The sequence below is a fragment of the Adelges cooleyi genome, unplaced genomic scaffold (genome assembly GCF_023614345.1).
Source record: "Adelges cooleyi isolate 19-005CV unplaced genomic scaffold, UGA_ACOO_1.1 ACOO_flye_CR_arks_rails_tigmint_CR_PRNA_2, whole genome shotgun sequence".
Taxonomy (NCBI): Eukaryota; Metazoa; Arthropoda; class Insecta; order Hemiptera; family Adelgidae; genus Adelges; species Adelges cooleyi.
In genome coordinates, this window is record NW_026095860.1 from 11,540,423 (window position 1) to 11,558,855 (window position 18,433).

Sequence of the window (18,433 nt, forward strand, 5' to 3'; positions counted from 1 at the left end):
GAAAGCCGACACCGGTGGTTTAGATGAAAAGTTTTTTATTATTATTTTAAATTTGTACCGTTCAATTGGTTTTTCCAAATATATATATTTATATAACATAAAACTTATTTTACCCAATTGACGGATGTCTACTATTATTGTATTGTCTGTCAAAAAAATGTGTAGGCCTTCAAAGATTCCATTTCGGGTAAGACTCGAGTTTTCGTTTTATTGAAATTTCCTCGAAACAATTGGTTTTTGTTTTATGTTTACCTTTATCGCGTTACCCTCGTCCACCCCCCCCCCCTCACCCCCTTGTCCTTGACGAAAATATTCAATACAGCAGTGGGATTATATACTATATTGAACGTTTGTAAAAAATAAAAACGCCAGAAACCTGTAAGCGAAAAAGAAAATATTCGCTCGGTTCGACATGATGTCAATTGAAATTACAAAAATGACAATAAACAAATGGGGAAAAAAAATAACTCCGACAGTCATTTATTGTTATTCAATTAAGGTTGCGTTTATCAAAACTTCGGTTAAAAGTGTATTTGCATATTTCAAAAATTATCAATATTACAAACCGGGGTTACGTCTCGTTTTAAACTTATTTTAATATATTATTTTACATGCTTTGCAACTTTCATTTGTACAAAACTTTCTACCGTTGCGTTGGTGTAAAGTGTTACTTCCGAAAAAAAACCATTTTAACATGTTAATAATTATCTATATTACTTTAAATGGAGGTGGTACCTATTTCATTTTGTATTCTGATTATTTAAACAAATTGATATCGTGCATATTAAAACACATATTGTGCTATACCGAGTGTGATTTTTTTATTTTTTGGTGGCGGTGGTTTAATTTTTTGTTATTATTATTGTCGCCGAGACGAAATGAAACAGTTACATATTATTACATATTGTACTCACGATATTTCGCCGAAGGGTGTAAACGCTTCCCTCAGTGTTTGCGTCTCGATTTCGGGACTCAGGTCGCCCACAAAGATGTGATGGTGTTCTGGAAATAAACAATAACACAACGTTAATAACACAGTGCGCACAAGGAAAACAAATATAATGTCACACGTCATAATAAAACATTTGCGTTGGAGTAAACGTGCCAAAACAACGGCCTAGTCCACGGATTGATTGTGAAAAATAATTCAAGTTTGGCGCGATAAAGCCTTAGGGTAGGAAGGGGAGAAGAGGGGATCCTTAAAACGATTTGGCTGAATTCTGATGCCAAAAAGTAAACGTCATTTCGGTAGAGGCTGAGTTGACTCACACTGCGCACCCTTTCTATACGGTATGATAATATTATTATCGTCAATATCATATTATTATTATGTACGATATTCTCGACAAATTTATCCGCACAGACCTTTCAAGGAAAACTTTCGTGGGCGTTATGCTTTCTTTTGAAACACATTCCCGGCATTGTATTGTAATTTTTTATTATTATTTTTCTCTTTTTGTTTTTGTCAAAGTTAAAACACGGACGTTCTTTGTTCGACGGGCCAACATAGTATGTATAATAATAACACAGACTACCTGTACATATAAAAATATATTCATTAAAACGAAACAATGTTGCTAACGCCGTCCTGACATGCTATCCCGGCCGTGGCAGTTGTGCGCGCATGTGTACTCGAATTGCCTATTCGGAGCGCCGCGTTACGATTTACGGTTACCCAAATAATAACTGTTTAATATTATACTTAAATAGTAGTACAGCTAACAACCGAACACCGGCGGCGCAAATATTATTAAATCTTCGACCGAACAGTAAGAAAAGCCAAACGATAGACATAAGTCGAAGGGCTAGTGGATCTCATTATCTGGATTGTCGTTGTTAGACGTCACCGGACCTCGAAAAGCGGCCGTTAAAACATGCCACGTCGGCGGCAAGCGACTGACCGCGAATACTATAAGGGAAAAAAAGAAAACGGGAAGGAGGGGTGGAAAAAGAAAAACAAAGGTTTTCAACACTCGACCGACCGTTGACCGGACCGAACGGACGCCCACTCTCTAATTTTAGCGGTTCTACAACCGCGCGTCTTTAAGTACATATAATATGTAGATATATAAATTATAGTAATATAATATGAACATATTATCAAGGTCAATCTTGATTTCCAGGCGATACCGCCGAGTAAAGGTAACGCGTGTATAGCAATGTTGTGTGTATTTTGCTTTATAAAAAAACCCTCTGTGAGTAAACTGCTTTCGAAAGGGTACTACGTCGCTACAAGAGCGGACGAGAAACACTATGTCTGGGCGTCATAATGACCGGGCTTTTTGCAATAATATAATACAGCCGTCGTCGTCGTCGACGGGCTTTTTGATGAACACCGAATCCGATTTGGTCGGTTTTGCAGTACCGCGCGCACTTTAATCCGCTCAGAGTCCGGTAGTTTTTCGCGGCCAAAGCCTCGTGTTAAATTGTTTTAATCGAATCCATCCGTAACGCGCGCCGTGCACCACACTGTATAATAATAATAATTGTTTTGATTAATCGAACGACCCCTGTCCGGTTAAATGTGTGTGTGTGTACATGTCGAAAAAACGTCTATTTCGCAGGGCGTTAGACGCGAACCGGCCATTGCGGTTAAACGCACTTAACGAGTTATAACAATAAAAGTTTATTTGCCCCTCCGGCCTGCCCTCGGCCAACCCTTGGTCGTAGAATATTTTCGGCCCGGATCAATGCGTTGTTAACAGCGTTGTTTTTCTAGCCGATACTTCCCCGGCTCTCCCTTACATCTCCTCCAACCCTCCGCCGGCTCTTCTCCGGTCAAACAATTGCTGATTTTTACCGATGTTTTCTTTCGATTAACCCGTCGTCTTAACGGCACCACCGCCGCGCGCCGCCCTAACCTTATACAAACACGCCCGTTTACCAAACGCTAAAAACCAATTGTTCTAGAAAGCTTAGCGCGACCGTCGCCCCGCGTTCGACCTTTGACGGGTTAGGGCGTTAAAATGCCACAAACCGGGCTGGTCGTGCCGTTTGTTTCGAGTCGGCTATCAAATTTGAAATAATAATAGTATAACGATTGCTTTGAAGTGTGCACCTACACACAATTACACACAACATACTAACAATAGTACCAAATATATATATTATTCCGTTTTGCGCTTTGAACGTTTCAATAACATCAAACAATATGTGTTATTATTATGATATAAAAGCAACGTTACCCCTACCATTTGGGTGTACTGTTTCGGGGGAAACCGGTGCCAGAATATTTTTTCCATCAACTTTTCATCCAATAATAAAAACATATAGTTTTATCGTTTGTGCGACGGTTGTGTGGACGCACATTAAGCTCACCATCTTCCGTCCGTCTCTACTGGTGGCGAAAAGTGCATACAGCTGCAGTCCGAGATAGGTGGGGTGGTGGTGGGATGGGTACCGACAGAAGAGTGGTATCTTTCGGCGGTATAGTATTATACACCGGGGGATGGATATAATAAATCACATTTGCCGGGTGACGTTTATAAAACGGTTTTTGTAGGCCGCGGCTAAAAGGCACGCCGTGTAGTCTGCTTGTACCTGTGTGTGTGTGTTTGTGTATTATACATATATATGTATATATCGTGTTTTGTGTGTGTCGGTACGAGAAAACAAAACTCGGTAGGTCGTAAATTATCGGACCGGCAATATACGGCCGCCGCCTCTGCGCGCCCACGCGGAGCTCGTGTCGAATAAAGCCCGCGCGTTAGCGGTACACCGCCGCCGTCGTTGCCGCGTCGACTCGGCCGACAGTTTTGCATTTTCTTGCAACCATTATCAACTTATCGTTGCACATTTAAATCAACGCTTTGAATATTATCGCACGTCTCCTGACGACCGTCTCGGTGGTACGACATTACATGTATTGTTATCAATATTATTACATATGCAACGCTATTAGTATATAGTATTGCACATGCACTTTTAGTCGCTTAGAAAATTGTACCGCCATAATTCATAGGAAATTCTCGACAATTAACCGATTTGTTATTCATATTCGTTCGCCAATAACTTACAAGTGTACAAAAAAATATATATCTTCATACTGCACCCGCCACGATTCGTTTTGTAAATGACCCAATTCGTAGCCTCCGAAAAGTAATTAAGTCGTTTTTATATAAGCAAACATACTACGTTAAACTCTCGGCTGTAATGTCTATACTATATATATATTACACGGGTGACTTGATTAAAAAATGTCATAAGCAAGCAACTGTTTGTGTCGAGTACTGTCAACGCGGATGTATACAAAGGAAATACTTTAAAACGTTCATCTGTAAAATCGTTATTATTAGTACATGCTCCATTTTTTAATTAAGCCATCGATACAATGTGCAATATACAGGGTTGCAGAGCTCCGACAAATACTAAATACATAAACAAAAGAAAAACTAGAAAAATTGCAAATATATTTTGAAGAGAAAATAAAATAATATGTAATAATCCGGGTCGTTAACTAAACCGTTTTGTGAACGAGACGGCCTAGAAAGAACTTTTATTTGTGAAGACGGCCCCGTCTCGACACGGTACTGTAAGTAGATACAACCGACAGAATTTAAATAACAAGACGGCCGAGTGAACCCAAAACAAACACATCAACTTAAAAAACGTCGAGTAAACATTGCCGTCGTTATAATATAGACCTGACGTTTTTCGATGCGGATTTACATGCGTCTTCCTTCTATCTAGTGGGCACTTAACGCGGGGTTTAATTGCAAATGATAAAAACATATTATCACTTTTGGGAACTGACGCTGTACGATAACCGCGAGAGAGGCTTAAAAATGTAAAAGGTTGTTTTTTTTGTTTTTTTTCAACGCTGCCGCAGTTAAACAGGGCTTTTTCCCGAACAAATTCGGCTCGGTAAACCAGGTATAGTATATATATTATATATACTTTTTTATCAAACAAACGCGTACAAAGAGGCCAGGAGCACCCTCTCGAGACCGGCCGCCGTGAACCGAAAGGGATTGAAGCAATTACCGGAGATTTTCCAATAACGGTTAGGCGCGTTTAGAGGGGCGGGTATAGTCGGTGAATTTTTTGTTTTTCAAATAATTATACAACACAGTTGCCGGGCAATATACAAACGAACGGGTCCATTACACGGCCAGACGAATTTTATTCGAAAACTTTGAGCGCTCAGGTGTGCGACAAATGCATATATATGTATAGGGTGCAGGTGATACGGCGGCGTAAGACCTTGCCTTGTTAATACTTAGCCGGGCGATATAGCTCCAGAACAGAGAACTCAGGCGATAACCGTATTTCACATTTAACGATATACACAGATACACAGAAATACTGTTTCGAGGAAAAAAAATGTATATAATAATACAAAGAATAAATCGAGCTTGATGTTATATATTATAATATAATCCGGTCTCACTCCGATTATATTATATTATTTATATAGAGGAGGTACCGTGCAAGGGGCGGTGGTGGATTAAACCAACACACGCAGATAGGTATATTATTATTATAGTACGGTACATTTGCACGAGAAATATACCACAAAACGTTCAGGTGAAGAACGTAGATATATACATTATATCACCGTCGATACTATATTATGGAAAGTCCCACGGAAACGATTTGGCGGCACGGTTCCAAAATTTCAAATGGACTTGCTCCCCCTCCTTGTACGTCCGCGCATAATAATAACAATAATACTAATATGATATACATACAAATGTATGTATATTTGGACCTCGCCAATGGACCTCGATCGGTTTATATTATATATGTTCTCTCCCCCTCGGTGAAACATCCCTTGCGACCACTTCCCCAAGCCTTTTCTTCGTTTTATGTAAACTCCTTTATAATAATATGCAACATTACAACACACCAGCATCGCCTATACATGTATCATGTATATGCACCCCAAGTAAGCATACACACAACCCTTTGTTATCGCGTGGGGTCCCGGCTTTGTCGCCGTTATTATTATATTATACGACCCAAGACCTAAAGGCATATACACGACGGACAGTCGCAGCAACACACTGGTTTTGGGCATTTGTCTTGTACTCGTCAACGACCAAACTGGAATAATTTTTTTACCCAAGTCCTGTGGTAGATTCACGCCGCTTTTCACAGTAAAGGTAATTATTGTAAAAATCCAAAGCTCGGCCAGTGTACATACGCATGTATTAGGTCAGACGGGGTTCGTGTATTAGGTAAACCGACTGGAATCGACACAACATAACCGCGATTGAATAAAATAACAATATTATTATTAGTCATCACACGACGTACCGAACATAATAATATTATTATAGTGTTTTACCATAATATACTCGGCCTTGACAAAACAGGGTTGTCGTGTCGCCGTAATTGAAGTAAGTATATAGGCATCACGTGAAGTATTATATTATAAATTATAATTTATATATATATATATATGTGTATATTCGGGTAAATGGAAACCGCACGAAAGTCGAATTATCATATAGGACTGGATGACGGTATAATAAATATGTTATTATATATTATTGTTATATTTTTTTATAATAGCGACGATCGTTATCGATGTAAACGAAAACGGTATTATCGATCCATGTTCCAGTTAAATATTATGTATATAAGGATAATAATAGTAATAATATCATGTTACCCGTGATGGATATAAAAAAAAAAAAAAATTAAGTCCCAATCGAATTCGTCGTGCAAGTCGAACGAGTTATTCGTCATTTGTATTGTCAAAATGTAGTCAATAAAAAAACTGCGCAAACACCAATGTCTAAATGTACTAGGTACTATAGTAGTATTTTGAATATAATATTTTATATATTTTTTATTATAACATACAACAATATATGTCTAAATGTTTCCGTGACAGATGTCCTTATTTCGTTTTCCTGTTATTTCCATTGATTTTTTTTTTTGCAAACGCCAACAAGTTTTTGCCAATATAACCGTGTGACGCTGGCTGTCGCACGTCGGCTTAATATAATAATAGTGTAATACAGTTATTATTATTCAATTACGGACATTTTCTTGGATGCCATTACCGGAATTCCAATATATAGTTTAATATACGATTTCGGATTACAAAAGGAAACAAAGCGCTTCTTCCGTGAAAATCACTTAGTTTGGACTCGTTTCAATGACAAGATGGTCTAGACGCTGGATGAAATTCAACAGTACCACAAACAGTATAATACCTATCTCGCTATTTAACAGGGTTTTTTTCTTTCTTAAAACGCAATACCCGCGTTGCGAAGAGGAAATGACCCGGCCAGGGCAGGGTCTGTGCCGGTTTCAAGAGGCTTGGCGTGCCGCTAGATTACTGTTGGCGCCAATGACTTGGTTCGTTCTCTCGCCCACTTTTATTTACCCCTTTTTTTTTCACCCCTCCCTCCATAACTCCAGATCTTATATATTCTTTTCGTCGCCCATCCGAACGACGATGTGCGTACCCAAAGTAAATTATCTCCCGCTGAGCGATTCTCGGTCGGCGTCACCGCGACTGCGACTATTTTATATCTACACACCCACGCATGGCGACTAATATCCCAGTGGTCTAGCGGGTTTATTTTTATTTATTTGTTTGTTTTTTTCTTGTATCGTCGACCGTTCTTCAAGCTCGGTAAATCCTATAAAATATATACGATACATACAATACACGCACACACAATGCTGGCTTTCGTTTTAAGTCGACCGTGTACTTTAATTCAATGTAACACATACACCCCGGAGCGAGCGCGACGCCTAATCGGTGGACGACCTACACGGCGTATCTACTACTATTTAGGTCGCCGGCAACCTAACCGTGTCTCCAGTTTCATTAAAAAAAAAGAGAAGCTAAACCTCACTCTGTGGTCGTTTAAATTCGATTTTACTCGATCCGTCAAACTTCTAGCGATGAAAGCCGTTTGGTTGGGAGAGAAAACGTTGTAACAGGTGTTCAATTATTCAGTGTTAGAAAACCTAAGATTTTTAATGTATATTTGTCTAGGTATAAAAAAAAGTATCTTAACCATTAATATTTATCCAATACTAAGCGTTATATTATTATATATTTAGAGGGTAAAAACAAAAACACCGTATAAAACGTCTCAAAAGAAAAACACTGTTTGAACTTTCCAGCCGACCTGATGTTTGTTGCCTACACGGTGCACACGGGTAGTAATCGTTCTTGTATGAAGTCAAAGTTTATATTATCGACTTGAGCGAGTTTTCTTATTATTTTGTTCGCGTCAGATCGCCGACGAACTGTGTGTAAACTGTGTCTCGACAAAGAAATAAAAAGTTATTCCAATGAAATCGGTGAAATTATTTAAAAAAAATATCTACTTTTCACTAACAATCAAAAACATTATAGTGCAAACAGACAGAGTCCTATTATTTGCACTGTCTTTTATGCGTACTTCCAAGCTCTATTTTATTACTTCAAAGAGTAATGCAAATTTTTTTTTTTTTAACAAAATACGCCACCTGAATAAAGGTTGATTTGGGTTTAAGCTGCGATCGCATGCTGAGCAACGGTTTTAACGACATTTTATTCAAGTTTACACAAGCGTCTACGGTGAGGTGTTTAAAATTTACCAATAGAAATCTAATGACATTTCCTAGAATTGAGGTGCGACATTTTTTATAATAAATAATATACCTGTTGTTCTCAAGGCCCACGTCTCGGAAAATAATTTCCGCTCGTGCCGGCGACGCGTGGACGGTTGTCGTCTCAAAGTGTCGATACCCAATATCGTATAATTATTTAATATTGCCTATTGTCGTAGAATAAATAATTAATTAGTATATAGCCGACGGCGTTCGCCTTTGACAAAACGTTTAATTATTACAAGAAAATGTCTTGAGTAGACACCGCGCCGAGTCCAGCGGTCTTAATAATAATTAATACTAAAAAAAAAAAATGCTTCGAGTGCTTCGTATTTCAATTAACAAAAGTGAAACAAAAGACACGCCGGCCGGGCTGTTATTAATAATTATTACATTCCGAGTTAATTAGAGAGAGAGAGAGAGATGGACTAATAAAAGGGTAGAGATTAAATTACGGTCGGAAAATTATTTGTCAAAAAAAAAAAAATTATAAAAATACAATAATAAACATTCTTGCGTTTCGCGCGCTATATAATTACACATATATTTAACTCGACGACCCTTCTTAGTGTCTCCTCTATATGGCCAGTTCGAAATTTGATAAAACAAATTTTTTAGCAAACAACTGCCAAACACGTCCAGGTCGGTTAGGTGTATTCGTACGCCCTTTTTTTGGGTTAGGCCTGTTAAAAGCCGCACGCCAACAACTTGCCGGCGTGGAGATTTATGCTAAAAGGTTTGACCCACAGCGGACAGTGTTGTGTATACAATTATTAAGAACGGCCGACAGTTTCACTATATGTTATACATATGCGTGTGCTGTTGTGTATTGTGCACATATAGCTTGAATGTAACGAGAAGAAACCCTTACAAGTGTTACAACTTTGCTCATCGGCGGTGATCGACTCGAGAGTGTGACACCGCACTATCGCTATATATGGGCCAACGCTGTAATACATAATAAACCACAGCAACGGTCGTTTTTAATCTAAACCCGAATTATAAGACTTTCGGTTTTATGCCCTCTACGCCTCTCGCTCGAGAAAATATACATTAAAACCATCTTTGCTTTGGACCGCGTCCCAAAAAAAAAGCCCCCGCCAAAACCCATAAAAGTTTTACACACAAACACATCATATAATAATATTAGTAATAATAATAGAATTCAGTGCATGTGGATGTTAATGTTATATTGTATTATTTACACGCACGATTTGGCACCTATACTCTTTCGAAAAAAATAAAAAACCATCGCATAATTAAATTGTCACGGAAAGGCTCTTAAACGCCGGCGGGGTCCGCACTGTTAATTAAAGAAGCGCTTTTAATGAAACCATTAAACAGACACGGTTTGACGACTTTGCCGCAGTGTTATATACGAAAATCCGAACGGTTAAGTCTTAAAGGTGTTCACCTGGTGACCGACAAAACGTCTCGTATAAAATGATTGCTTTTATATTAATATACTCTCGCCGAACTCGGCTGTTATTATCATTAAATTCTCTACTCCTTACCTACTTACCGAAACGACTGTATCCGTAGCAGCCAATAATAATTTTGTAGTCTATACCGAATGGGCACGGCCGGCACTAGACCCACGCCGGAAAAGCCTGTCTAAGGTATAAAACAATTATAGTTGGATTTGTGTATCTGCTAAGCAGACAAGTTTTATTAAAATAGAATAATCTCTCCTCGTTGAAACTAAAGCCATCAAGCTAGATCGCTCAAGTTGGGGAACTGATACAAAGTGGTCCACTTGTTCCCTTCTCGTCTGATCGATTCGAATATGTCCCACAATAGGTCTGGTTTAAACAGAACCTGGAATACAGGCTGCGAGGGTCAAAACGAATATGATATTTAAATCCGAATGAAAGTTCCGGGCCATTATAAACAGTTTATATATCAAATGTTTAAAACGGAATTGTACACTTGGACTGTTCAAAGTATAATATATTATATCATATATAGTTAACAGTTAACGAACACACCGTTGCTGGGCTAACGAACGAACTCGAGCCGTTGTTAATCTCATTTATGTTTGGTGCACGCGAACTTAGTGTTTAACTAAAGTATTCCGACCCTCCCTCCCCCCCTCCCGTCTCAGTGTAAGCACAGTGTAATATAATAATGGCTGAGCGGCGGTGACTATCGTGTGTATAAAACATGATAAATTACACAACGGACTGTCCCACATGTGCTAATTATGTTGGCCAATGTATTAATTGTAATTCACTTAACGCGCGATACTGTTGTTTAAAGCCGCAATGGATGTGTTTCTCGCCGAGTCGGTTGACAGCTGTTGTTGTACAACAGGGTGCGGTGTGGTGTATACTTGCAGTACGTTAATGTGCACCGAACGAAAGCGTTTTATTGGCCAAAACAAAAAATATTTATATATAAATCAGTCCGTCATTGGTTACACATGACGTCTGCGGGAACGACGGTAAAGTTTTGGTCGGACCGTGTGCGCAAAGAAAACATGTCCTGAGACGGTTGGTTATGGATAGAAGCAAGACGTGTTGACCGTATGGTCACGGGAGATGGTCGCTGTTTCACGTCACACGCCTATTCCTTCGGGATTGCGCCGACCCGACGTGGAACGTTCTAAAGATTATGTGTTTCTTTTACGACGTTACCAAAGGAAATCCATATATAGACAAAAACTATCCTAAAGTTTATGTGGCGGTGGGGTTGGGGGTGATAAAAAGGAGACGAAAAGAAACCTTTACAATACTTGCAATCGACAATAAGCGGTATCGATCCTGACGACGTCCGAGACACACGGTAAATCTCATTTGATGCGTTGACAAGCTGGACGACACTGCAGTTTGATTATATAGTTTTCCCATAACAACAGCTCTTCTCAGACTCCTTTAGTTTATGTTGTGGTACAATAAAAAAAAAGAGGACGGTGTGTAAAAAAAGTTAAGCCAGTGACCAATTCATAATAGTCGAACAACATAAAAAACACACTCATGGCTTGTCCATGATATAATATATGAAACGTGTAAATGATCAATTAAATGTTATTAAAATATGATCATAATAGTATGTGACTCACTTGATGAAACATCAAACTCGATTTATTATTGTTTAATGAGTTATGTTCCAATTTATTTGATTGTATTTCTTCTTACTACACATTTTAAAGACAATATTTAAACAAGGTCAGACAAATTATTAAATTTTCATAGAAAAATAGGGGAAAATAATATCTAGGTAAACGCTTAAACGTGAAAATTTTTTTATGGAACAAATCATTTTTTTCTTTGGATTTTTGATAACTCATTTAAAATTAGCGGATTGAGTTATCGAAAATTAAAAAAAACGCTTAAACACAGATCAGTTTTTCCTCTTTACTACCTTTTTCCCCCTTTTTTTTTAGTTTCAAGGTAAACGGATAATGTGATTTTATCTATGCACTCTTTATGATGGTAAATTTGATTATACGCTGTCGTGTTGTCGGGGTCTAAAGCGTTTCAGGCGTTTACTCAGGACGGTTTATTGTTTTAATTATAGTATATTATATTCAAGACATCGGATAAAATTAATACACGGACGTATGGGCTACCAAACTAATTAAATATGAAAATATAATCATTTCGGTAAAGAGATGGCCAGTATGAAGTATACAACATTACAATCGATGGTGTTTTTCTGAGAGCCGTGGTGGTAGCAGAGAGAGAGAGATGGTAATGCACATTTCTCTTGTAGCAAAATACATTTGCATGACTAATGAGGCCGGAAAGTCTCGCAGGGTTCTGTGCACACCCTCGAGGCTCTAGCGACTGCGGTATATTTTTTTAAATATTTAAGTTGAAATACTTTTTCATTTTTTTTTTACATTTTTAAGTTTTTAGTTTAAAACGAGTTATACTAAACAAACGGTAAACCATAATCGTATTATAAATAAACGATTTTGCCGGACTGCAGACTTTTGTCGCCGGTTTTCCTACCCAATTATATGCGTATAGGTGTATATATATATATGTACAAGTTTGCCCTACGCTGTTCCGCCCGCACGACCACCACAGTATTACACACACACACACACACCCCGAGGGTACGTCCTTATTTATTCATAAAGCCGGAGGAATAGCAATCTAGGATTATGTACCGGGTTGGTTGTGAATAATTCAACGATTAAAATCGGAGCGCTCCTCACCGCCGTCACGACATCGGCGTTACCCGCAGAAATAAACAATTTATAGCAGAAAAATAAGGTAATGTCTGAAGGAACAACCGCAAAAATTTCTGGCATAAAAGGAAAATTTTCTTTCGGTCCTAACCGGACCTAAACGCAAAAAAACTAACTACACAATATATCGGCCAATAATAGAGGCGGACAATTGGATTTCATAGTTGGGTATTAGGATCGAAAAGAGAGCAATTACCAAAACCAGATACACGTGAGTAGATAATGGTATATAAATATATATATATATGATTGTTGTTTGTTTTGGAGTAGCCGGATAGGTGTACCCGGAATTGAAGTGGGTGAAAACAAAAGCTAATAATGTTAAATGTCGTAAGACGACTTAATCCCGGGCGCTCGGAAACCGATGTGTAATACTAAAACCAATTACTTGGAAACAATGGTCACGAAGAAAGCCCACGCGCACCACGAATGTGTATCCCCCTTGGCAAAACAGAAAGACCTGATTCAAAGGAAATTCTCTAATAATGTCATACATATATGTATTTAATTTGTGACCTAATTGAAAACCACCGACCACACAACGATAATAATAAATACAATTATTATTATTATAATTATTGTTGTTAATATTGACATTTGACATAACTCGAACGAAATGTACACAAAATATATTATACAGTGAAAATAATTCATTAAAGTTGTTATAAAAAGATATATAAATAATAAATAAGTTATTCATTCATACATCACACGAGCATCTACATCAAACTCCATATTTTAGTTTGCTTTGTTTATTATAGGAATACTATTATTATTATTATTATGGATGTTGTAGTTATAGGCTTAGACTATAAGTTTTAGTCTCGAGTGTTCGACTGAAATAAATTAAGGACAAGTCCATTTTAGGATACAAATCTATACAACTGTAACAATACATCAAATTAGTCGTACCCGTTTTCGGGAAATTAGAAAATAATTGTTAAGCTTTGTCGGAGTTGTTCAATGAAGAGGAACCAAATACTTTAGGGGTGGGTTAGTAAGCTATCCGTGATAATCAAACATAGAAGATTGTATCGTAGACGAAGGTCGCTATGGTAGTATATACATATAGTACATATTTTCATAACTGTATTTATTGTGCTCATATTTTTCCCGAATTGCTTTCAAAGGCTAACGCGAATTTAATTAATTCCGCACAGTTTTACGCGTTCAGTTGAATTGTATACGACCCAAATATATTAAATATTTAACTTGTCGGCTCTGTGCGCTGTACAGTTTACATGCATATTAATATTATATCATGAACCCAATATCGTACCTACCAATATAAATTTATATATTTTGTATATAACAACGTTGCCAACCCCGATATGACGTTCAATTGTTTCGTCGTGATTAACGTTAATAATTCAGACGTTTTTACATCATTTATTCGCGAGTCTCCCTCCCCCCCCCCTCTATCCTTCTCTCTCCTCCACTTTACTTCGAACAAACGCATACATATATATAGTGCACAACAGAAGCAAAAATACTATTGTGTTTATTAATATAAGCATTGCTTGTAGTAAATAGCAGCTCGGAATGCAAGTCGCCGTGTGTTAGTATAATGCGAGCTCGGTGTGTGCATTTTGTATGATAATATAATACCATCAGGAACTGCCCCTAGAAAATAGTCTTGGCGCAGACTCAAACGTTTTAGGACTCTGAAACGAGCCGATCTAGCAATACAACGCATTACAACAATAAAATGCATACTTCTTGCTCGACAAACTTGGTTAAGTTTGTCTTTGGTCTGTGCCACCATTGACTGTTGAGCGGGTTCGAAAGCTGCATCGAAGATCAAAACAAAGTTTAAAACATTTTTTTTTTTAAATTTGCCGACCACAAAACGATCCGTTCGAGCCAACACAGCATGACATGGCCTGGACATTTCTCATGCATTATTCTGGCCGTACAACATGTCCGTGAGCTTTTTGTTCGAGGCACGAGAGGGAGGAAAATTCGCTTGCAACGTGTACAGCTGTATCTACCTATATACCGTCGTGCCGGGCTTAATTTACTGTAATCCCCCTCCTGTTGCGCCGCATCGCAGACGCCCGTCGAGAGCCACCGCGGGTTTGAGATGAAACCAAGGTGCCAGTCATGTGTGTGTGTACAAAACCGAAAACGCTTTTCCAAAAATACCGCCGTAAGTATTATTTTCAACATTGCACATTCCACCGAACTGAAGACTACAATTATGGGAGACTTCAATATGAACGCCGCTAATGGAACAAACGACGGGTAAGTATAAACGCGCAATTTGCTACTAGTCTAACAATTATATATACCGTTGATGTCTACACGAGCGAACGACAACAATGCTTTCAAGTTCAACAGTGCTTCGGGTAAATCAAAGACGCGTGTTAAGCTATTTCTTGTACATGGGTCCATTGCGATTCAGGATAAATTATGTTGGTATAGAATATTTAAGTCACTGTTCGTTGCCTTTTAAGAAAATCTGATTTTCTTTTAGTGTGTTATATTATAATATTTTATAACAAAAATATATTCAAAATATAGAGGAGGATCAGAGACAGAGATACTTTAGAGTTGGCCAATTATAATTTTTCATTTTTAATAGAATATGAATTTATATTTTATTCGACACTGTTCATATCAGCTACCGCAACTGGTATTATAAAAATATATTATAATATTTTATAGGCGGATTTTTCACTCGTTTATCGTTTTGCCGAGAACGTCGCTATCGTCCGAAACGATAGGGTCAAGTAATATTGTAAAAAGAACGGCGGAAAATATGTTAATACATTTTATTTATTTTTTCATACAACTAATTAAAAACTTTTATTCGATTTGCTCGTTTCGCGGCGCAAAAGTTTTCCATACGATTGAACCGTATTGAAAATGCTCATTTCCATTATTGTACCGTTTGCGCTTTCTGCACTTGGACTCTATTGAAAACACTCATCGAGGTCAGAATAAAAAAATTATTACCGTCATTTTTACAAATTTCCTACCGCCGGTCAAGGCGAAATTTCTGAGGGAAACCGCGGCCCGGTTATCGCCAATCCGATCACGAACGGTAATGTTTGACGTTTTTACCAGCCCATCGACTCACTGGCTCTAAGTCTCGAGTATATGTGTGTGTGTATAGTATATATATATACATAGATAGGAATCGGCGTTAACGAATTCCCGTCAGGATTTTCGTCGGACAGGGGTGGACGGTTTTTCTCCCTCTCTCTCTCTATCTCTATCCATCAGCTCTACCCATCGCATACACCACCACCCCCTATTCACTGGGGTTTATACAGACAGCAACACGCACACCCAATCACTTTGAGCAGTGTCCGTGTCCGGTCCACACGCGCATCATCATCATCCGTGATCCGTGTACCGAACGCGTTTCAATTATATACGAATCGACCGAGGCGACCGGACCACCGTCAATTTGTCAGCCTCCCCGTTCGCATTGCCCTCCCCCTCTCCTATACTCGAGTCCGCAGTAATGGCGATGATACTAATAATAACTGTTGTAGGTAATTACTGTATTGTTGTTATTATAATAATTGCAGTTGTTGGGATTTTGTGCACGGTTAACGCGCCGAAACGACCGCGATAACGTTGATTCAGATTAATAGGTACCTATATATTTTTTTAGAAAATGTTTTGTACGTACACCAAATAACTATACACAACATCTATATAGTGTATAAGCTATAATAATTATTGAGTTGGGTACTATGCCGGTTTCATCGGCACAGCTCAAAAGGTCGAGTCGGGTATAGTCGATGGCCTAAGCGAAATATTGTCGGCCCCACAAATTAGGTGAAAATTGAAATGATTATTTTATCAAAGAGAATACCATTTTAATTGCTAGGGTGTCTCACTATTTTGACTAGATAAAAAATAATCTTTACTTCTAAGCTAAAATATCGTTGACAATTAAATTTTTTAGTTACTACAGAAAGTGCTGATATAGTTGGAAATCGGATTCAGCTAATTTATTTGATAAGGATTATAACAAAATGTATAATGATGGCTGACAGTTAACACACAGTCCGTTTTCTTGAATACAAGGGTCGTTTTGATAATAGACATTGAGAAAACCTTTCAACGTCGACACGGATTTCCAGTTGTCAATTTGCACTTTTGAGTCAAGCAGCGGTAGTTGTAAAAGAGTGTAGTTGCAATTTGTTTTTATATAGAAAAAACAACAACAATATGAATGGTTTTATTATTTAATTGTATATAGTAATTTATTGTTGGTTACTTATACTATGATTAAATTCATTAAATTGTCATTTATTTTATTTAAAAAAAAACACACACACACAACACGCTATAACGTAGCTAAATATTTTCATTTCCATTGTTGGAAAATAATTAATAAATATTTACCCGGTAGCTTACAAATCTATACAATAATAAGCATACATATAGGTATTATTAATTATTTTGTTCGTGATTATTGTCACAAATAACAACCAGAATCGTTCTACCAGCGCAGAGTCGGAACGTGTGATTGATGGCCTGGAAAACGGGTGGCTCTTAAGCTGTTTTGATAATTATTATTATTTATATTTTGTTTAGCCGTTAAACAATATCGTAACAATGTCGTAGAAATCGATTATTATTAATAATATTACTTGTGCCGAACGACGACGGATTGTTATCAATTATACAAAAGGGAAAATTTCAAACGTTTGCCCGAAAGCAACAATTAATACATAATATATATATGTATATCACTAGATGTTATTATATTATACTATACTATTATGTACAATATTTATAAAAAATTATTATACTTGTGGTTGTGAGCACACGCGCGTTTATTGGCTTAACTTAAGTCTCTTTACGCGCAATTACCATTAAAATCGTAACAATACTAATGTGTTTGGCCGCGAATCGAAGAAACCAACCAAGTATTAATAAGCGCCGAAACCCTAGGAAGGGCACCATTTATCATTTATCGGTTTAAGTACGATTATTAAGTATATAAGTACTTACCAGGCGTTTGTTTGTGGGCACTCGAGTGCGGGAAACCTTTTGTCGCGTGCGTTAGGCCAAATCCGTCAGAAAGGCACGTCGCCGAAAAACGGTTTTTTTTAAGTACTCATCTCAGACGGGGTAAAAGTCTTGGTTGAGGGGGGGACAAAAAAAGGAAAACCGTCGTGGCTTTAGGCCGTCTAGTCGGTGGAACGCACGGTGGGTTGATGGACATTAAATAACGGTAGGTATAGGAATGCGTTTGTTTGGTTTTTAGCGTTTTTTTTTTTATGTCTGGCAAAAAACGAGTTCTGGTATAAAAAAAAAAAGGCCGTCGAGCCATATTGTACAGGTCGGGAGCAACCGGGCTACGGTGGCGCTATAGGAAAATCAATGGGAAACACGCGCGACGAATGCTACTGAAGTGTATATATGCGCGTCGCCAAAACGATTTGTGGGCATTTTCATTCGCTTTTCGCCCCCCCCTCCTTGCCCCTTGTCCCTTTACCGTTGCTCTTGTGCGGCCTTTCCAATATTTTTGGACTACCGCCAAACGCCTCTATTCGGCGGTCTCCATTATACACGTACACGCACCTCCCACTCGCTGTAGTATTATTATTATAATATATTATCATGAAGAGTGTCCGGTGAGGGAGCGTGAGGGAGGGGGGGACCAGAGAAGAGTTAAGTACATTAAAAGCCGGGCTGCGTGTGAAC

The 18,433-nt window shown here is 38.1% G+C and overlaps 1 protein-coding gene across 4 annotated transcripts in view; it reads right to left on the minus strand.

Moving 5' to 3' along the window:
* Nucleotides 1–18,433, minus strand: part of LOC126833283 (nucleolysin TIAR-like) — a 197,786-nt gene that overhangs the window by 35,660 nt on the left and 143,693 nt on the right. For all 4 annotated transcript variants that reach the window (XM_050564527.1, XM_050564526.1, XM_050564529.1 and 1 more), the window contains one exon: nucleotides 915–1,002. In XM_050564527.1, the coding sequence (XP_050420484.1) occupies nucleotides 915–1,002 (88 nt within the window). The remainder of the gene's footprint in view (nucleotides 1–914; nucleotides 1,003–18,433) is intronic.